The sequence below is a fragment of the Loxodonta africana genome, chromosome 2 (assembly GCF_030014295.1).
Source record: "Loxodonta africana isolate mLoxAfr1 chromosome 2, mLoxAfr1.hap2, whole genome shotgun sequence".
NCBI lineage: Eukaryota > Metazoa > Chordata > Mammalia > Proboscidea > Elephantidae > Loxodonta > Loxodonta africana.
In genome coordinates, this window is record NC_087343.1 from 161149574 (window position 1) to 161172162 (window position 22589).

Sequence of the window (22589 nt, forward strand, 5' to 3'; positions counted from 1 at the left end):
AGTAATATGATGAGAGCTTGAGCTAGGGTGGTAGCAGTGATTTAGATTTTATTCTGAAGCCTGAGCCAACAAAGTTGCATAGTTAGTATATAGCTAGGGGGTAAAAAAAAAAAAACAAAACAGTTGCCATTGAGTCTATTCCAACTAATGGCAATGTCTTGTGCGTCAAAGTAGAACTGTGCTACATAGAGTCTTCTATGTTTGATTTTCTGGAAGTAGATCACCAGGCCTTTCTTTCAAGGCACCTTTTGGTGGACTCGAACCTTCAAGCTTTCGGTTAGCAGCTGAGCGTGTTAACCGCTTATACCACCTAGGAACTGTACATACCTGAACTGTAACTTAAATCCAGTATCTGCTGATAACAAAGCCCACCCACCCCTTAACTCGGCTGCCTCTTGTTACTAATAAAGTTCAAGTAAATTTAACTTATGCATCTAAGCATTTATGGACCATACAACCTCAAGACAGAGGAAGCAGTACAACAGAGCTGTCTACATTCAATATTTAAAGCACCTCACATTTCCCTTATCATAATATCTGGGTTCACCAGCAGCTCAGGTTAATTTGAATTTTTTTTTTTTTTTGCCAATTGCATATTTATGAGGTCTTTCCTGTTGAAAATACTGCTATAATATGTAACTTTAAAACTCTGGCATAAACAGTTTCCAAGCCGACTCAAGTCACAGGTGTATGAGTCTTCTTTCCTGCTTTAGCTAAAGTGACCAATTGTGAGTAATTTATTCTTATTCGAAGGGTCAGGTTCCCTCAAGGTCCATCACTATGAACATTAATTCTTTACTGTCTGAGCTGTCCGTTTCTACGTGGGAAGGTATAAGATACTGGGAAGACTTTGCAAAGAAACAGTTGGTGTGGAGTTGACTCCAACTCATGGCCACCCCACGTGTGTCAGAGCGGAATTGTATTCTATGTAGTTTTCAATGGCTGGTTTTTCGGAAGCAGATGGCCAGGGCTTTCTTTCAAGGTGCCTTTGGGTGAACTCAAACCACCAACCTTTTGGTTAGCAGACAAGCGAGTTAACCATTTGTACCTCCCAGGGGCTCCAGTGAAGCCCAAATACCTTATCTTTTAAAATTTCCCTGATCTCTGTTTTTATCTTAAAGTCAGAGGCCAAATATTTCTTGTCCAATCAATTAAGTGGGCTCCAGGTCACTGAGACTTTGGAGTACAATTTTCTTCTTCCTCTTAACATTAAACAACTTGATATGCAATGTTTTCTAGACAGCTTGGATTAACTTCCTTATTGGGAAGTAGCACGGTGTAGTAAATGAATTTGGACCCAGCTCCACTAGTTAATTAATAACTATATACAATTATAGATAAATTAACTTTCTGAGCCTCAGTTGCTTCATCTGTAAACTAGGGAGCCCAGCTGGCACAGTGGTTAAGCGTTCAGCTGCTAACCAAAAGGTCAGCACTTTGAATCCACCAGCTGCTCCTCGGAAACCCTATAAAGTAGTTCTATTCTGTCCTATAGGTTGGAATCGACTCGATGCCAACAGGTTTGTTTTTTGGTATGTTACAGTAGTCCCTGGGTGGTGGTGGTGGTTGTTGTTAGGTGCCATCGAGTCAGTTCCGACTCATAGCAACCCCATGCACAACAGAACGAAACACTGCCTGATCCCACGCCATCCTCACAGCCATCATTATGCTTGAGCTCATTGTTGCAGCCACTGTGTCAATCCACCTCGCTGAGGGTCTTCCTCTTTTCCGCTAACCCTGTACTCTGCCAAGCATGATGTCCTTCTCCAGGGACTGATTCCTCCTGACAACATGTTCAAAGTATGTAAGACGAAGTCTCGCCATCCTTGCTTCTAAGGAGCATTCTGGTTGTACTTCTAAAACAGATTTGTTCGTTCTTTTGGCAGTCCATGGTATATACAATATTCTTCATCAACACCATAATTCAAAGGTGTCAACTCTTCTTTGGTCTTCCTTATTCATTGTCCAGCTGGGTGGTGCAAATGGTTAAATGCTCAGCTATTAACCAAAAGTTGGTGGTTCAAATCCACCCAAAAGATAAAACATACAATGAAGTGACTAAAATCGAGACAAAACAAAAAAAAACATACCTTCTTTGTGGAATAAACCCAGGATAAAGTCTCCAGAAGCAGAGGATTATGCTCAGCTGCCTGAAAACTTTCTAAGTTTATTTAAGAAGCAGTTGGTTCAAACAGAACGAGGGGAAACTGTGTGGTTTTAAATCAGGAATGGTGTGCATCAGGGTTGTATCTTTTCACCATTCTTATTCAATCTGTATGCGGAGCAAATAATCCAAGAAGCTGGAAGAAGAATGCGGCTTCAGAATTGGGGGAAGACTCATTAACAACCTGCAATATGCAGATGACACAACCTGGCTTGCTGAAAGTGAAGAGGACTTGAAGCACTTACTGATGAAGATCAAAGACTACAGCCTTCAGTATGGAGTACATCTCAACATAAAGAACACAAAAATCCTCACGACTGGACCTATTAGGCAACATCATGACAACCAAAAACCAAAACCAAACCCAGTGCCGTCAAGTCGAGTCTGACTCATTGCGGCCCTATAGGACAGAGTAGAACTTCACCATAGAGTTTCCAAGGAGCGTCTGGCAGATTCAAACTGCCGACCCTTTGGTTAGCAGCCGTAGCACTTAACCACTATGCCACAAGGGTTTCCAATATCATAATAACAGAGAAAACATTGAACTTTTCAAGGATTTTATTTTACTTGGATTCACAATCAACACCCATGGAAGCAGCATCAAGAAATCAAATGACATACTGCATTGGCCAAATCTGCTGCAAAAAAGACCTCTTTAAAATGTTAAAAATCAAAGATGACACTTTGAGGACAGGTGCTCCTGACCCAAGCCATGGTATTTTCAATTGCCTCACATGCATGTGAAAGCTGGACAATAAATAAGGAAGATCAAAGAAGAATTGATGCATTTGAACTATGGTATTGCCAAAGAATAATGAATACACCATGGACTGCCAGAAGAACAAACAAATCTGTCTTGGAAGAAGTACAGCCAGACTGCTCCTTAGAAGCACAGATGGAGAGACTTCATCTAACATATTTTGGACACCTTATCAGGAGGGACCAGTCCCTGGAGAAGGACATCATGCTTGGTAAAGTAGAGGGTCAGTGAAAGAGAGGAAGACCCTCAACAGGATGGACTGTCACAGTGGCTGCAACAATGGGCTCAAACATAGCAACAACTATGAGGATGTCACAGGACCCGACAATGTTTCATTCTGTTGTACACAGGGTTGCTATGAGTCGGAATGGGACTCAAAGGCATCTAACAACAACAAGAAAAGTTAATTTAAAGCCCTTTCTCTCTGTAAGGCCATAATTTAAGCCAATTTAGTTATATAAATCAGAAATCCCACTCTGAATTTATCAGTATCTCCAAACAAAGTAATCTCATCAAGACTTGAAGCACAGACTGGAGTTGAGGGAAAGAGTACATAATTTAAACTAAAGATTCTCGTTGAAAGAATTAAGGGAGGAAAAGTTTTAAAAACAAATATACATACACACAGAAAATGTAAAATTAAAACCAGCTCCTAAGCTTATAGGTTCAGCCATTGAGGGGGCAGGGGGTGGGGAGAACAGGGCATGTTCCTTTTCCAGCCGAGTAGCATCAGGATTTAAGACACATGTCAACAGCCCCAACAAGACAGGGAGGCAGCAAGGGTGGCAGTGAGGAGACAAATGCGCTCATTTGAGAGCTGAAGAAAACAAAGAAGGAAAGCAGAGTTTTTCCATGGAAAATGGCACAACTGATGAAACATTTGGAGTGGTGACAAGAGTACAAGGCTAAGGGTAAAACACTGAGATTCAAATCTCTGGTCTGACGCTCATGAGCTGAGTGACTTTGAGCAAGTTATGCAACCTCTCATCCTGGGTATCTTTTCATTTGATTTCAATTTAAAAAACTACTACTAAAAATGAATTCATCACTGCATTTTTTTAATACTAAGACCTTGAAAACAACCAAAAAGATCACAAAACATGGGATTAGTTAATTTTACTAGATTCCCAAGCAACAGGAAAATATGCTGCTGCTGCTGTTGTTGTTGTTAGGTGCTGTGAAGTCAGTTCCGACTCATAGCAACGCCACGTATAACAGAACGAAACACTGTCTGGTCCTATGCCACCTTCACAATAGTTGTTACGCTTGAGCCCATTGTTGCAGCCACTGTGGCAATCCATCTCATTGAGGGCCTTCCACTTTTTCGCTGACCCTCTACCATTTAAAATTGTGTTACAGAAGAATATTTAAAATGTAGAAAGAGGTTTCGAATATACTGTGGAATGAAAAAAAGCAAAACATAAAACGGCATATACAATGTCCAGAATGGTGAATCTATAGACACAGAAAATAGATTAGTAGTTGCCTAGGAAGGACCCCTGGTGGCACAAACAGTCGAGCGCTCGACTGCTAACTGAAATGAACCTACCCAGTCACTCTGCAGGAGAAAGACAGGGCAGCCTGCTTCCACAAAGATTACACCCAAGAAAACCCTATGGGGCAGTTCTACTCTTGTCTATATGGTCACTAAGAGTTGGAAATGACTCAAGGGCATCTAACAACAACAGGACTGAGAAGGCTTGGGCAAGTGAAAAGGTGGGAAGCGACTGCTAGAGGGTTTTCTTTTTGGAGTGATGAAAATGTTCTAAAATCAATTGTGGCGACAGTTATACAACTCTGTGAATATACTAAAAAATACTCAATTGTACACACTTTAAATAAGGATCCCTAGTAGCACAATGACTAAGTGTTTGATTGCTAACTGAAAGGTTGGTGGTTTGAACCCACCCAGTGGCTCAGTAGGAGAAAAGACCTGGTGATCTGCTCCCATAAAGATTACAGCCTAGAAAACACTATGTGACAGTTCAACTCTTGTCACACGGGGTCACTATGAGCCGGAATCAACTGCACGGCTTACAACAACAACACTTTAAATGGGTGAATCACATGGTATGTGAAATACATATCAAAAAATTGTTACAAAAAAACTATTTTAAAAAATGCATGTAAAATACATGGTACCTTTTTTTTTTTTTTAATGGCACATAAAATCTTTAAAAATTCTTGACCATATACTCATAATTGTAACAATAGCTATCACTGACTAATTTCATTATAGCTTAATTTTACTGTCCTCATTCTCCCTGATTTTTGGTAAATTTTCCTACAACCATAATAATTTCTTTTACAAAGGAAGGAAAAAAAATCCTATCGAATTTTAAAATCTCAATGCCCTAAGGTAAACCAGACAATAGAAGAAGCCCTAATTCATTCGGCCCATTTAAGTCTCAGTTTGATGCTCTGACTTCAAAAGCCCATGAATTTTACAGAACCCACCAAGACAGAACCTCAGCAGAATCTTGCTTAGGGTTTATTTAAGGAGCTCGGGAGTGCAGCATGGATGTTGGAATCAGAAGGTTGCATTCAAATCCATGTTAAGAATCCCTCACTGATATTTTTTTTTTCTAATCCCATACAAAATACAATGCTGAGAGTGGTGGGTACATCCGTGACAAGCTGGCTGTGCATGCCAGGAAGGGAGGCTACTCCTAGGAAGAAGGCTGGAGAGCTTCCTAAAACTGGGCGGTGCTATTGAGACAACCCCCATGTAGGCCAGAGCACAGATTGGCTGTTCTTCGTGTCAGTCTCCCATTACCTGAATCACTCATGCCTCCTGGGACAGAGTTGCAGCAAAGGACTTAACCCTGGACTTCAAGTAAGTGAACTCCACTTTGAACCAATGTTTGGTGGCCCCAGAGGTGAGGAAAGATAAAGAAGATAGAATTTAAGGTAGCACCACATAGTGGGAGTAAGAATGTGGGCTCTGGGTCAGATAAATTTAAGATTAAATCTTGATTCCACCACTTAAGGATTATGTGATTTTAGGTAAATTACCTAATCTCTCTAAATTTTCTCATAGATTAAATGGGAGTACCTAGTTGAAACTCATCTACTTAATTGACTTGTTTTAATGATTAAGTGGAATGATTAATAAAAAGCACTTAATAGAGGGTTCAATAAATGTCAATTCATATTATTATTATTGAACTGCTTTCCCCCATATATTAGCTAGATTAGACCATCCTGTGACAATCATCACATATCTGGGCCTGGGGTTGACAATCCATAAATACTTTATTCACTCAAAAAATAACAAGATGTTTTTATTATGCCTGAGTTACCTTAAATATGGCACCATTATAATACATATAGTACTTCAAAGGCTTTCTGACCAAAGGTTTTAGGTTCCATGAATATGCTTTGATTCTTCCATTTTGTTTCCCCTTCTAGATGCTTCCATTAAAAGGATCTAATGATTACTATTACAGATGGACCTATGATTGTATGGTTTGTACTCAGAGATAAACTTGGTAAAACCTGCTTTTAATGCCTCTACTCCTTAAACCAAGGAATGAATTTTAGAACAAGTTTGGTAATACAAATAGCCCCAAATATAAGTCCAGAAAAATTTGACAGGTGCAGTGGGGTAAGGGACTGAATTTCTGAATAAACACAAACATATATAAAACCATTCCATTTAAATCGCCAACCCTAACAGGGGAACAAAAAAGAACTGTGGGCAGCTCTTTAGGTAAGCTTTCTAGAAGGCCAAGTTTGCGGTACAAATGCAGACAGGCCTATCTAACTGCTACTAATAACTCTAATGGTTTTGCAGTTTATGTACAAGGGCAGAAAGAAGCCTCATAACTGACCTACATTATAACCAGGTTCAACCAGTCATGGTGACAATTTTCCCTATATGAAAGAAGGCATGACAGTCTGTATACATTCCTTTTAAGTCATTTTCAGTATGAGAAACGACATGTCTGTTTGCAAGCCAGAAGTACATAGGTAGGTCCCTAAACAGCCTAAGAATGAGCCCAGATGCAGAAGTTGGAAGAAGGAATGGAATGGAGGCCAGAGAAAAAGAAGTACAAATGATGTATTTGCTCAGGACAGGCCCTGGGTTACAGGAATTCTGCTAATGCTCTTTAACGTTTCTCTTGGCCCAAGGATCCTCTGCCAGTTTCTTAGAGCCATATCTTTAACTCTTAGGAGCTAATGTTCTAAAGAGGTGTCAGTGAAAATAAGGAAGACATACAAGGACAAGATTTGAACTTGTGCACTTTCAGATCACCTTCTCCCTTGAAATTACTGCTGCAAACTAAACATTAAACAAATCTATACATTCAACGGATATTTATAGAGGGCTTAATGCAACAGCAGTAGACTAAGTGCTAGTGACTAAGTGGGAACAACACAAAAAATGATCCCTGCCCCTGTGGAGTGTCTGTGGCACTAATAGGCTTATTGGGGTAGTTATTTCCACTGGATGGCAGCCATCGAATTTGAAATACTGGCAAGAGCAACTGAAAAAAAAGTGTCATGAGAATGTACAGACTCAGAGTTGTTCCTGCTTGCTTGCTTGTTGGTTTGGGCAACTGTCACCTTTGTGCCCTCATCAATGGTAGCCTTATCCAAAAGAGAGATTCTATGTAGCAGCAAATGAATCATGGTATTATTTTAATGATACTCATTTCAATTAATACTAAAGCTCTGTGAATGAAAGACTTATCAATCATCCTGATTCCATTTCTTTCTTGCACAGTCTGTGAACCAAGTACAAGCTCTGAATGAGGACAGGCTGGGATTTTAGGAGTGAAAAAGCATCCAAAGACCCTTACATCCAACACAGATGTTGGCTGGTCCCGCTGAGGTTAAGCCAACTGCTGCTCCCATACATTTCTCCCTGCTCTTTCTTCCCTCACAGAGAGGGCTTACAACTCCTCTCTGAGAATTCAAAGTAAAATAAGGAGGGCTGACCATGACCTCATGAGAAAATAGAAGACAAAATAAAGGCTCAGAGGGTCATTTGCACTGGCAAGGATCTCTGGGATCATCTAGTATAATGCCCTCACTTTACTGATACAGAATCTGAGAGGGATAATAATAAGGGTTTGCCCAAAGTCACATGTAAATTAGAGGCAAGGCCAGGCCTAAAACCATAATATGATGATAATCCTCCCAACATTTTCCTCCTTACACTGCGTCGTGAAACAAGAGCGCTCCTTAACTCTCCTTTTCTGAGGAACTCATAAAATCTTAAGTTATAAAATCTCACTCTATTCTTCATATCTCATTGTCTAGTGCCTCCATAGAAAAAAAGAAAAAAAAGGATTAAACCAGGAGAAATGTGTCCTTGAAATCCAGATGTCACAAATAAGTTCCTGGACCATTCTAATGTGGAGCTCCCTACTCTGGCTTAGTATGCTGGGTGGGTCCTGCAAATACTTCTCTGCCCAGCTGGGTGGGAACAGGGAGCCTGGCTCCTTTCATGTCTGGGAAGAGAATGAGGACAGAGAGCGAGAAGGAACTTTGGGCCCCGATCTGCACTTAAGAAAGGCAGAAAAATAGCATCTGCTTTTCCACCCTACACTTGCACATGCTTCTGGGTAAAATCAGAAACTCAGGCAGCTGGCAGGGGCGGTGTATGAACCACTGTTAGGACTTATGCTCTGAGCTGTTGTTCCAACAGAGATGTGATAGGTTTGCTCAGACCATCCCCACTCCTTCTCTACCCTGTGAACATCCATCCACATGTGTGAGCTAACTAACAGGTATGGACAGCTGGAGGTGATGGGGGGGGTCACCTGTGAATACGTAATTATTTCCTGTGGAACTAATTCACTTCTTGAGGAATAAATCTTAGGATCTTGCTTCTTTAGCTACATGACTTTACTCAACTTAATCTCTCTGAGCCTTCTTTCCAGAATGCAACATGGTGGTATATACTTGTAGCTATAAAAGTTGTGAGTCTGTTTGCAACAGCAAAAAGCTGGAAGCAACCAAGGTGTCCATCAATGGACGAATGAATAAATAAATTATGGTATATTCATGCAATGGAATACTACACATCGATAAAGAACAGTGAGGAATTTCTGAAACATTTCATAACATGGAGGAACCTGGAAGGCATTATGCTGAGTGAAATTAGTCAGAGGCAAAAGGACAAATATTGTATAAGACCACTATTATAAGATCTTGAGAAATAGTTTAAAATGAGAAGAACACATTCTTTTGTGGTTACGAGAGGGGGGAGGGGGGAGGGGGGAGAGGGTTATTTACTGATTAGATAATAGATAAGAACTACTTTAGGTGAAGGGAAGGACAACACTCAATACAGGGAGGTCAGCACAACTGGACTGGACCAAAAGCAGTTTCCTGAATAAACTGAATGCTTCAAAGGTCAGCGGAGCAACAGCGGGGGTTTGGGGACTATGGCTTCAGGGGACATCTAAGTAAATTGGCAAAATAAATTCTATTAAGAAACCATTCTGCATCCCACTTTGAAGTGTGGCGTCTGGGGTCTTAAACGCTAACGAGCGGCCATCTAAGATGCATCAATGAGTCTCAACCCACCTGGATCAAATGAGAATGAAGAACACCAAGGTCACAAAGTTATTATGAGCCCAAGAGACAGAAAGGGCTACATGAACTGGAGACTACATCATCCTGAGACCAGAAGAACTAGATGGTGCCCCGCCACAACCAATGACTGCCCTGACAGGGAACACAGCAGAGAACCCCTGAGGGAGCAGGAGAATAGTGGGATGCAGACCCCAAATTCTCATAAAAAGACCAGACTTAATGGTCTGACTGAGACTAGAAGAATCCTGGTGGTCATGGTCCCCAAACCTGTTGGACCAGGACAGGAACCATTCCCGAAGCCAACTCATCAGACATGGATTGGACTGGACAATGGATTGGAGAGAGATGCTGATGAGGAGTGAGCTACTTGAATCAGGTGGACACTTGAGACTATGCTGGCATCTCCTGTCTGGAGGGGAGATGGGAGGGTAGGGGGGTTAGAAACAGGCAAAATGGTCACAAAAGGAGAGACTGGAAGGTGGGAGCAGACTGACTTACTAGGGGGAGAGTAAGTAGGAGTATGTAGTAAGGTGTATATAAGTTTGCATGTGAGAGACTGACTTTATTTGTAAACTTTCACTTAAAGCACAATAAAAATTATTAAAAAAAAAGTTGTGAGTTAAAGAAGATAATCCATGTAATTTGTGCTAAGGCACTCAATATTTGGTAGCTGTTCCTAACAGTGGAAACCCTGGTGGTGTAGTGGTTAAGAGCTACAGCTGCTAACCAAAAGGTCGGCAGTCAGAATCCACCAGATGCCCCTTGGAAACTCTATGGGGCAGTTCTACTCTGTCCTATACAGTCACTACGAGCTAGAATTGACTCAACAGCAACGGGTTTGGTTTGGTTTTTGGGTTACTAATGGCTTTGCTATACCTAGTCCCATGTTTCTAACCACTAAGTTCCATGGAATCCAATTAACAGAAGAAAACATTCCTCAAGTTGGTTTTATACTTGAGTCCACAGAGGGGCTCAGGCCAAGGGAAGAGGCCAAGTTGAGGGGGCTCATATCTAGTTTGGGGAGTTTTTGGTCTATTTCATATAGTGCTGTAGACATAAACTGAGTTTGACACAAAAGGGATTCCACAGCGAAAAAAAATCTGAAAATAGAACAGCCTATTTCTCTGCATTCTCTAGGGTCTTGTCTCTCTTTTCTCAAGTGTTTCCACTAGCGTACACAAAGTTGGAGAAAAGGCAAAGGGGAGAAGTGAGCACTGATTGAGGAGGGAGTAAGTGGGGAGTTGGAGATGAGGACATATTCAAATTTCCAATCCTCTTCTGATTTGAAGCACTGATTTAATCAAACAGAGACATGTTTACATCCTCAGGGTACACTCCTATTACTGTAAACATATTGTAATTGTTCAAATATAATAAGCAGAATAAATGGTTCTAAAAAATATGTCAAAAGGTAAAGAACAAAGTCCCCTTTAAGATATAAAGAGTTTTGGTTTTTTTTTTTTGGTTCCTTTTCAAATTCGATTTTATTTTTTCCAACTGAGGAAAAGAGACAGAGAAGAAGGCAGTGAAAAGGAACCTGTGAAGAAACTGCTAGAAGGATACTGGTAACCTATGTCACTCTAGGCTAGAAGCTGATTAGGACTAAAAATCAATATTGTTCAACTAAGTATGGAAAATATCCTTTATTTAGGTTAAGGGAGAGACTGTATCAAAATCCAAAGTTGGTCTTATGGTCACTATTAGATTGTTAGGAATGAATGACACGCATGATTCTAAGGAGCACTGCAACATAACTAAAACCAAACCAAACTCAGTGCTGTCGAGTCGATTCTGATTCATAGCCACCCTGTAGGACAGAGTAGAACTGCCCCATAGAGTTTCCAAGGAGTGCCTGGTGGATTTGAACTGCTGACCCTTTGGTTAGCAGCCGTAGCACTTAACCACTACGCCACCAGGGTTTCCACCCTAACTAAAGAAAAAATAAATAAATTTAAGCAAGGAAAAATAACAGTTTTCATATAACATAGTATTATTTCTTGTTGGTTTTTGAAAACTTATATTGAAAAATAGTTTCCTAAGTAATCTTTCTAAACTATCTCTTTGTCAAGTCTCCCTTTACTAATTTCCACATTCCAAAGCAGCTGAGATTTTATAATAACAGTGTGTATCATCTTGAATACATCCAGGGTTCACAGACCACTTTCCTGGTCATGACCTCCTCTGAGCCTTTCAACAGCCCAGTGAGATAAACAGGGAGAATTTTTATGTATAAACTGATAGTTTTGCCACGTAGACTTGAATTCTCTCAGAGAAGCTATTTCTCTAGAATTCCCCCAAGTGCCCAGCTGACTGTGTCACAGCTACTAAGATTCAGAGCTCTTTACACACCTGGGGTATTCTGCTAGTGATTGAGAAAAATGAATAAGCTGGCTGAAAATCACCGCCGCCCTGCTCAAAATATAAAGAGCCTGTGCTGAGATTTCTGCAGGCAGAAATCTAAGATGCTTTCCATCCTCCATGTCTGATATTTTTCTCTGTCTTAGCCTCTGGAATCTCCCTTTTAAGATACCTTACACATATAAAGCTGTGTTGAGGTGACTCATTTTCTTTTGGTCTCCCAAACCCTAGTCCTTCATCTCCTAGTATTTGTCTCCCAGTCCAAAATGGCACCTACTGAATCAAGAGTAATGCAGACTTGACCTTTTGCCACGTTCTCTTCAAGCCCCAAGCTTAACTGGGTATTCCTCCAGTTCATAAAGGCCCCTTCACTTCCCCTCCAAAACAAAACAAAACTGAACAAAACCCATGGAACCTACAACTCTCATAATCACATCCTTTAGGAGAGATCACGGAGCTTTGAGTACAGGGCTAAATGCCCTAGACTGAATTTACCAGGTTGTATTCCTATCAGAGCATGTTAGCAATCCCCACTGGCATTTCTAAGCATCTCTCTTGCATACACACACACACACACACACACACACTCTCCAACCTCCACTGCAGTAGAAATGCATTATCTGCAATCTGCAAGATAGTATTTATAAAAATCCAGTAAGTATTTGCAAAAAGCCAGTTCTCTGTAATTTGTCTGCTGGAGGGAATTCTGAATCTCCTACTCCACACCTTTCATAATCTCAGCAGCCTGTGCCTCTGGGAGGTGGCCGCTGTACCAGGGGAGCTTAGACTTTGACGTCAGATAAGACCTGGGTTTGATTTGCAGCTTTGCCCCAAAACTCTGACTGTGTGACTCTGGGTAACTGATTTCACCTACCTATGTTTCAATTTCCTTACCTGTAAAATTGGTTTCTGCAGAGGCTGTAATAAGAAAACACCTATAAAGCACTGGAACCTAAATGATAGAGCCCTGCCCGCGCCTGTGGTCAGCTCCAGATGTAGTTTCTATTAGAGGAAAACAATGTTGTCGCAGTCACCACTTCTACCCGCACCACTGATACAGTAGCCATCATCCAAAAAAAAAAAAAAACTTATTACATTTATTTAACATAAAAGGGAAGAGGGACCATGTTATGGGATTTGTTGGTAGTGGCCGGAAAATATGCTTTACAGGTTCTACCAGCAGCGGAGACAGTCTCAGTGATTTTTCTAAACCATTTTCTCTACCAACGCCAAGTAATAGTGAGGGTGGAAGCAGGGGCACGAAGAGGGGTGTTGGGGTGAGGAGCATGCACCTTGACTTCAGTCAAGTGTGTAGATTTAAATCCTGACTCTGGACAAATGCTTTTGATTTTCTTTTTTTTTTTTTAAGTATATAAAATGGAAATAACTATACCACCTCTCAGACAGTGTTGGTTCAAGGATTAAATGAAACAATTCATGTAAGGCACAAAGCACAACGCCTGGCACAACACTCAGTAAATGTGAGATAAGGGTCCTTGGGTTCCCTAGGTGGCACAGTTGGCATTCCATTACTAACCTAAAGGTTGGTGGTTCAAATCCACCCAACAGCTCTGCAGAAGAAAGCCCTGAAAATCTGCTTCTATAAAGACTGTCATTTGTTAGTTGTTAGTTGCCCTTGAGTCAATTTCAACTCATGGCAACGCCATGTGTGTAGAGCAGAACTGCTCCATAGGGTTTTTCAAGGTTGTGACCTTTCAGAAGCTGATTAACAGGACTGTCTCCCAAGGAGCCTCTGGGTGAGTTCGAACCACCAAAGTTTTGGCTAGTAGTGGACCACTTAACCATCTGTACCACCCAGGAACTCCTATAAACTGGATACCTTTACGGGATTACAGCCAAGAAAACCCTACGGAGTAGCTCTATCTTGTAACACATGAGGTCACCATTAGTCAGAATAGACTTTATCTCAACAGGTTTAAATGTGACCCATTATTACAAACAACTTTTCTTTCACTCATTTAACTGATAATCATCAGGCATTTATGTGTCAGGTACTGTGTGCTAGACAGTGGAGACAGAGATGAACGAGAATACAAGGTTCCTGCCCTGATCTGCAAACCCATTCAAAACTGCCAGTTTCTGACAAATGGAAGCCAGGGCTATTGTTGAGGCAGGACAGGTATCCACAAGAAACTACGAGAGAAGGAACAATAAAGACCTAAGACCTGAGATGCTCACAGGGAAAGCTGCAGCCAGTTCCTTCCAGTGATGAGAAATCATTCCTCCAGGAAACTGGTAAGCATAGGTAGTAAGGATGCTTTATTCTCAGGAGAGCAGCAAAAATAAGTAGAAGGAAAGGAAAAAAAAAAAAAACCCTACTGTGGTCTAAACATGATGGCAGTGGGTAGTACCTGGAAAGGCAAGGGGTACAAGACCAAGAAAGATGGCTCCATCAGTGTTCAGATTTAGTGACACCTTTTTTTTTTTTTTTTTTTTTTAGCTGCTGGGTGGGGCATCCTTCACAGAGAGGAATAACCTTGCCATTAAAAAATGTATAAGTTGACTGTAAAGGATAGGTGTTATATTCAGATTTTTAATCATATTTTCTATATAGGTGTATCTGTGTTCATATTTTTACATTTTTAATGATATCTACAAAGGGTATAACAATCCTTATAGTATGTAGTAACCACAATCATCAACAGGCATGAAAACATATCAGCATATTTTCTTCTGAATTAGAATCCTTGCTCATGGAAATACAAGCACAAAGCAGGAGAAAAATCTACAAATGGATTCCTTGTCCCCAAAGACCAACACCCTCCTCCTGCCATGTCCTTCCTTTCTGCTTACCCCCCGCAACCCCCCTCCCAGTTTTAACAATGAATACAAGGCAACCTGGCTTGAAGAAATTTACAACCACCATCCACTCTCGTCACAGCTGCAGGAGACACAGCCACTGCTCCTAAGCAAAGGCACCTAAGCAGAGGCTGCTATGCAGCACCACGCCCCATGCTCAGAGAGAAAGGATGGAAGCCACACTGAGAATGAAAGATGTACCCCAGGGAGGACATCCAAACAGAAACAAAAGGAACCCCTGGCAAGCCTGGCCCTAGGATTTGGGCTCAGCAGCATTTACTGAGGCTACTAAGGCAAGTCATTAAGGCTGAATTTCTTTATATGTCCTTAAAGGTGGTCTGAAGGATACCTAGAAGAATGGGCGTGGCCCTTGATGCCATATCACAGGCTGAGTTAATAAGAAAAACCATAGCAGTCTTAAGACAAGAGGGGAAAAAATCCATTCTCTGCCTATCCCATACAGTCAAATGCACACTGGATGCAAAGCACAGCAGCATCTATGCAGCATGCCTCATGCGGGTAAGTTCCTTAGGGAAACAGATACAAAAATTGAGCTTGTATCCCAATCATCATTTTGTTTTGCTTTTGGTAACACCTTCTATGGCTCTTTGCAAAGACAACTGGCATTGAGAAAATTCTGTGTGTTGTAAATGCCCCACAATGTTTCTTCAATATGTAGTCAAGATATTGACCAATTTGAACCCAACTGCCTCTACCTACCTAGCAAAAGGGTCCCTGCCCAGCCCAACTCCTCCTCCTGGGGAGCGTTTCTTCCCTGGGACCAGCTGGAGAGCAGGTAGGGGTGGTGTGCATTTGCAGGCAGTGTGGCTCAGGTGCCTGAAAGAGGCATGAAAATCTAAGAGAAATAAACCACTGGGCAATAAAGTGAACTAAAGGCAGGAGTGGCTCCTTCCTGCCTGCGGAGGGCATGGTCCTGCGCGGCAATCACAAACGCAGTGTGTTCCAGGAATAACGGAACAAGTGCAAACAGACTCACATCCACAGCAAAGCCTGGCAAATTTAACTACAGTAGTAGACAGAGCTCTGCCCTAGGGCAGCTGCTGAGCCTCCCGGGGCCAGCGGATCATTTCCTTTGTTCGCCTTGCAAAGATGGAGTAACCACCCATTCCTCCACTACACACACACACACAAGGCCACAAAGGTTTAATCAAATTCACTATAGACAAAGCATAATTGCACGACTTGGTGCTAAACTAACAAATGTCAGTGTTATTTTTTAATGCCCATCTCAGCCTGTCATATATCCCTGCAACTGGGGACATATCTTCAGGGCATTCCCGTGGAATCTGGGGCCGGGGCGGGGCTATTTTTTGCCCAAAAGCTCGCCTTGCGGGGCGCAGCTGAAGATGTACCTGGTTATGGCACGTCCCCTCTCCACCCCGCCCTAGGCGCACACCCAGCGCTTCTGACACCAGCGGGCTGAGGGAGGCTCGGTCTTGCACACAATGGCAGTTGGACCCGGCATACACACAGCGTGTGCCTGCGACCCCAAACTAAAATCTGCTCTAAACACTCAGCCTTTTCTTGGGATTGGGGCGGGGCGGGGGGGATACCTTGAAAAATGTAAAATATATGACCATTCTCGCTGCAGCCACATTACCTGTCCAGTCCCGAATATGACACACAGAAATATGAATTGGGGTGAATGCAGACAAGAAGGGGACACAGCGAGGGCGATGGTCTAGACACCCTATAAGCCTCGCGGCTTGGGGAGGGGAGGCGCAGAGCTCCGGGGCTGGAGCTAGGAGAGGGGCGCGGTCGAACTGCCAAGTACTCCAGAGGAAAGGTGTCATTTCTCTGTAAACCTCCCGCCGAAAGGAGCCTTAAACAAAAAGCGCACCTCAGCCGGGGACCGCGCACACGAACATCCCAGGCGGCGCGGGGTCCAGGGAGGGGCAGGAGCTCTGTGTTATTTGGGAACTACCCAGTGGTAGGAAAGGAGGATAAATAACCAAAGTTCTCCGCGCCACTGTTTGGATTTCCTCTTTGTTTTGTTTTCCGCAAGCCCCTGGGTCGCGCGTCTCTCTGGCGCCTGCCGCGCCGGCTAGACTGACCGCCACTCGCCACTCTCCACCACCCGGACCCCCGGGTCTCGGTCCCTCCCCGGGGACTGGGCCAGGGAAGCCGGTGGGGTCAAAGCTGCCCTCGCCCGCGCGTGGGCCAGCGAGCGAAAGAAGGAAAAAAAAGCAGCGGTGCCGGACGCCCGGACTCACCGTGATCCTCGGGATGTTCTTCTTGCCTTGATAGGACATGGTGGCGGCGGAGGTTGCAGCAGCTGCCTCCCTCCCTCCTTCCTCTGCTCCTGCTCCTGCTCGCCCGCGCCTTCCTCAGCGCACAGCGTCCCGCGATCAGGTGGAGCGAATGGTGCGCTGGCCGCGGCCACCGCCTCCTCTCGCCTCCGCCCCCCTCCCAGCTCCCGCGGCGGCTGCCAGAGACAATAGTAAATCTCCCTGGTCCTCTTTTCACCCCCGACCCCCCCCCGCCACACACACCCTCCTCCACTTGCGTTCACGCCCGGGTGGGTTTTTTTTTTTTTTTTTCCTTCTTCTTCTTTTGCGGTGCCAGCTGGGACCCCGAAAGACAAGAATGGCTGATCCGCGACTCCTCCCTCTTCTCTCTTATCCCTATTGATTTTCCGCTTTGCATCTGCCTCACCCACTTTTTCTTTTTCTTCCTTTTTTTTTTTTGGACTTTGGAGTGTGGCCTAGCTAGCCTGCTCCACAGCCACCAGGGGGCGCCAGGGACTTTTCGGGGTGGGGATGTTGCAGCCTGGGTGTCGGAAAAGAAGTACCAGCATCGCCCTCCTGGCCTCGCGAGCCAAGCCTGGCCACGCGCCAATGCCTCTGACCAGCTCCTTGTGTGATTTCCCACCATCACCACCCTCTGTTCAGAAAGGAGATGGCTCCGGACTTCCTTCCCGGAACTCGCTCTCCTCCGCCATCGTGCTGGCTTGATGCGGCGGCCACCGCCTTTGTTACAGAGTAAAGAGCTGGGCGCTGCCTCTGCTGGTCGCTGGGTGTGTAAACAGCGGGTGCAATCCCTTAGGAAGCCGAGAACTGGGCAGACTTCGTGCGTGCAGCCTGGCCGGCCCGCTGGCATCCCGAAAGTGTGAAAATCCGTATCAGAAAATGTAAGCAATTATTCACTCTTGGAGGGCTGTGGGGCGCACGGTGACAGTTAACATCAACCATTCTCTGTATTTTAAAAATATTCTCAAAATAATAATTTTCAAAGAAACTACACAGCCTGCCCCTCAGAATAGATGAAAAAACATGAATGCTGCTGTGTGAGGAAAAAAGTAGAAAACACCTGTGTAGGAAGGCAAAAGCCTTGGACTGTTACTGGCGTGCAGCCATGGATTCCGTGTGTGCTCTCGGCAGTGACCACGTGCACTGCTAAAAATCTTGAGTTTACTTTAGCTAGGGCTGATAGACAAAGGTTAATATGTTATTAGAAGCAAAACCATGGCCTTTCAGCTCTAGAATATATTGTCCTTTGATTACAAGCTACAATCAAAGCGCCAAGGGAGGGAGACATATTTGGAGGAGCCACTGTGGGTGGGGTCCGGGTGGTGGTTGGGGTTGGGGAGTTTCCTCATCTGTTCTGGAAAATACAGTAATCCCAAACATACTATTTTAGTAATAACCAAAAAAAAAAGGTGTCTTGCTATGCTAAAATGACAAAAAACAGTCTCAAGAAAAGTCTCATACCACCTGCAACCCCCAAACGTCAACCTTAACGCCAAACCCGTTGTCATTGAGCTGATTCTGACTCACAGTGACCATATAGGACAGAGTAGAACTGCCCCATATGGTTTCCAAGGAGCGCCTGGTGGAATCAAACTGCCAACCTTTCCTTTAATAGCTGTAGCTCTTACTATGCCACCAGGGTTTCCCTAATACCTTACTAAACAGAAATTCTGTATATATCACTAAGCATGGCTAGGTCTATGTTAGGAATCTTGAATGTAGTTTTCTATAAGGCTGGCCACGGACTGCATTTCTAAACATTTCTGCATTTAAACTGAAGACTCACTTTGCAACAGAAAAGCTTTGTAGGGCCTCCACACAAAGAGGGTGTAGAAAATACTCCAGCTTGGGCTTCCCAGAAATCTGAAATAAACCAGCCTGCTCATACAATCAAAGGACAGACTAAGGTCCCCTTAAACACCCTCCTCCTCAAGTAAATTAATCCAGGCTTCTGGTTATTCATGGGTAAGGGAACTGAATGCAGTCTTCACAGGGAAAGTCCATAGCCGTCTCCACTACATCTGTCTGATCCTCTGGCAAGGAGAATGAATGCCAGGCAAAGGTCACCTCCCTGTACTCTTTGCAAAGCACAGGGGAAAAAAATAAAGATCGAAGCTGGAGGCACTCCCTAAACATTTTGCTTTGTTCTTTAAAGGATAAATGCTGAGACCACTAGCCACCAGTTGTGAAATTACAAAGCATTCTGGGAGACTGGCATGCAAATGAGCAGGATTAAATTTAGAGCCTAGTAAGAGGAGAATTACTGCAGAGTTCTCTCTCTGTACCCTTCCCATAGATTTCACTGCCCAAAGCCTTCGGAAGGGATCTTGCTAAAGAGTTTCTTATGAAAAGCAAAAATATGTAGGGACTTTTACAATCCTAAAGAAATATCACTGCCTTCTTTTTTTTTTTTTTCTTAAATTGCATCAGTTTCTTTGGCTTTCTTGCACCCTAATTATCTCCTGTGTTACTGTCATTATAATCCAGAACGTTCTCTATTAAATAGATTTATACCATATTTTCAATCATTTGGTGATTGTGTGTGTGTATTGTTTCCAATTACAAGACTTGGTTAAATCCTTTGAGGTCAGGTTTGCAGGCAAGAGGCCATACCATATAAGAATTGTGATGTTTAGCCCTGGCTCAGACTGCTGTGACAAGCCATGCACAGGAATGCATAATAACCAGCTAATCAGTTCAAGCTGTTGGCATCACCAGAAATGTACAACAAACACTATTTCTTCCCCCTTTCCTCTTTCAAACATCCTTCTCTTGCTTAATTCAAAATAAAGAGTTTAAGATGAATTTGAAGGAAAAAGCTTTCCTTGGCTATGCGTGGATTCCAAGGAAGAAGAAAGGCAGCCATCAACACAGGATGCCTCTGTGTCTGGCCAAAGGAGAGAGGGGTGGAACCAGTATGGATGTTTTCTACAGTAGAGTGACTCTGAATGGTTTTCCTTGGATACGCTGCTGTGCTTAGCTTTCTGGATCTCAGGAAACGTGAAAGAAAAGAGACGTCGAGGGAGACAGATGAAAACACAGAGACTTGATTTACGGTCCCAAAGAAGCTTAATTTTTGCCACCAAACCTACATCTGCAAATTTCCACACCTTAGTCAATGGATACTTTCTTCTAGTTGCTCACACCAAAGGTTTGTCATCATCCTTGACTTCTTTCCTTCTCTAACACACCATATCCAATCTATCAGCAAATGCGACTGGTTCTCTCTTTTAAATGTATCCAGACAATGATCCCATCTCTCCATCTGCAAAGCTTCTCCCTGTGCCTAGGCACTATCGTCTCTCACCTGGACTGCTGTAGTAGCCTCCTTCGCCATCAGTTATTCATTTGTTTATTCTCACTATATTCACACAAAATTTATTGTGTGCTTACTTTGTACTATTATTTTTCTAGGTGCAAGTGTTACAGAAGGAGCACCTAGTGGCGCAGTGGTTACGCATTTGGCTGCTAACCAAAAGGTCGGCAGTTCGAATCCACCAGCCGCTCTTTGGAAACCCTATCGGGCAATTCTACTCCGCCCTACATGGTCACTATGAGTCAAAATCAACTAACGGCAGTGGGTGTTTTAGTGTTACAGAAGTGAATAATAGTAAGTCCCAGATCTCACAGAGTAAGTCCCAGATCTCACAGAGTTTATATTACACACTTAAAAAAAAAAAAAAAACGAAAACCAAACCCAGTGCTGTCGAGTTGATTCCGACGACCCTTTATGTATTCAAAATAGAACCACCTGTCCTGTGTTAGCTTCCTTCCCTGCTTTGTCTTTCTTTACGGAGATTTTCACCACCTATTACTAATGGTGTATTGTCCTTCTCTCCCTCACCAGAAGGTAAGCTCCTTGAGGGCAGAGAATTTGTATGTTTTATTCACTGCTGTGTCCTGAGCACCTGAAATAGGGCCTTGCCTGTAGATATTGTTCAATAATTATTAAGTGAATTAATACAAGATTTTTTTAATTGTGTTTGATGAGAGAATAAACAGGCAGAATAAGGGCTTTACTATAACTAAAAGGCATATGGTTAGAATCTGGATTTAAGAACATCTATTTTTGCTTCTCTAAGGCTTCTTAGAGCTTCCTGATTCTAGATTTCAGAATAGCTGAATTCAAAATAGTGAGAGATCACTTTGCTTATATGATAGAGTCAGAAAATTCCAAGGCAACGTATGGGCTAAAGAATGATGGCTCAGTAGAATGGATATGGTACCTGAGCACTGATTAAAACTGTAGCTTTGAAAGGAGCTGCCAGCAAAGCTTACGGAGAAGACCAGAAGCTCTGTGTTAATTTGGAAAATTTCTGACATAACTAAATAAATAGCTGTTTTTGAGTTCACAGTGGAAATTATGGACTATTATGTTATATACTGATTAAAGATCTGGACTTGGAAGTGAAAGAGACCTGGGTCCGTATTCCAATTCAGCTACTTTCTACTTCTTTGATCTTTGGCAGATTAGACTTTCTGAGCTTCAGTTTCCTCATCTCTAAAATGTCTTAATACCTACCTTACATTGTTTTGTGATGATTTGTTAATGTGCTTAACTGATATTTATTGAGTGCCTACCATGGGTACCTAGGAAATAGAGATAAGAATATTTGAAAAAAACAGACAAAAGTCTCTGTACTTATGAATTTTACATTCTAGGGAAAGGCATGAGTCACAAATAAAACATTAAAATATATAATATTTAAAATAGAGATAAGTGCATTATGGATAATAAAGTAGGGATGGGAGATGAGAGTCATTTAAAGGTGTTCAGGGTGAGCTGGAATTTTACATCCAGGAGTCAAGGAAGACCAGGTGATACGATGGTAGCTTGGATCCAATGGTAATAGTGGAAGCAGTAAGAAATGGGGAGGTATTGAATATATTTCAAGGTACAGCCAACAGCATTTGCTGATGGATTTGATTAGGGTGTGAGAAAAAGAACTACAGAGCACACTAAATCTTTTGGCCTAAGCAATTCAAAGAATGAAGGTGCATTTTACTGAGAGAAAATTGAGGGAGGAATGGAATTGGGGATGAAGGTCAGGAATATGTTTGTGGACATTTCTATTAAATATCCAAGTGAAATGTTGAAAGGACAGGTGAATGTTTGAGATTGGAACTCTGGGGAAAATATGGGCTGGAAATGTAAATTTAGGAGTAGTCAGCACATAGGGGCATTTAATGTTGGATGAGATGACCAAGGAAGTAGGTGTGGATAAAGAGATCTAAGATAAGTATGCATCCTGAGGAGAGAAGAGCAACCAGGAAAAGAAATAGAGAGTGGCCAGTAAGACACAGGGAACACCATGAGAGTATGGTGTTCTGAAAACCAAGTAACAAAAATATTCCAAGGAGAAGAGAATGTGTTCACTTTGTTACGTTCTATTGGGAGGTCAAGGAAGTTGAGAACTGAGAATTGACCATGGATTAAAACACTGCCAAGGTCAATAAAATCAGTAATTAATACCTACCTCAGGCTGTTTTGTTTTGTCTGAGAGTGTATGTGTGTGTGTGTGTGTGTGTAGATACATTAACTCATTCAACTAATATTTACTGAGTACCTACTATGTGTGTCAGAGCAGCTTTGATGGAGTTGTGATAAGACCTGAATGGAGTGTTTTCAAGAGAAAATGGAAGTGGAAAATCACAACACTTTCAAAGC

The 22589-nt window shown here is 42.6% G+C and overlaps 1 protein-coding gene across 2 annotated transcripts in view; it reads right to left on the reverse strand.

Moving 5' to 3' along the window:
• Positions 1-22589, reverse strand: part of DPYSL3 (dihydropyrimidinase like 3) — a 149908-nt gene that overhangs the window by 57871 nt on the left and 69448 nt on the right. The window contains exon 1 of one of the 2 annotated variants that reach the window (XM_010591597.2): positions 16886-17008. The exons of the other annotated variant lie outside the window; for it this stretch is intronic. Within the exon in view, the coding sequence (XP_010589899.2) occupies positions 16886-16924 (39 nt within the window). The 5' untranslated portion in view covers positions 16925-17008. Of the gene's footprint in view, positions 1-16885; positions 17009-22589 lie in introns of those variants that run through there. 2 annotated transcript variants of the gene reach the window in all.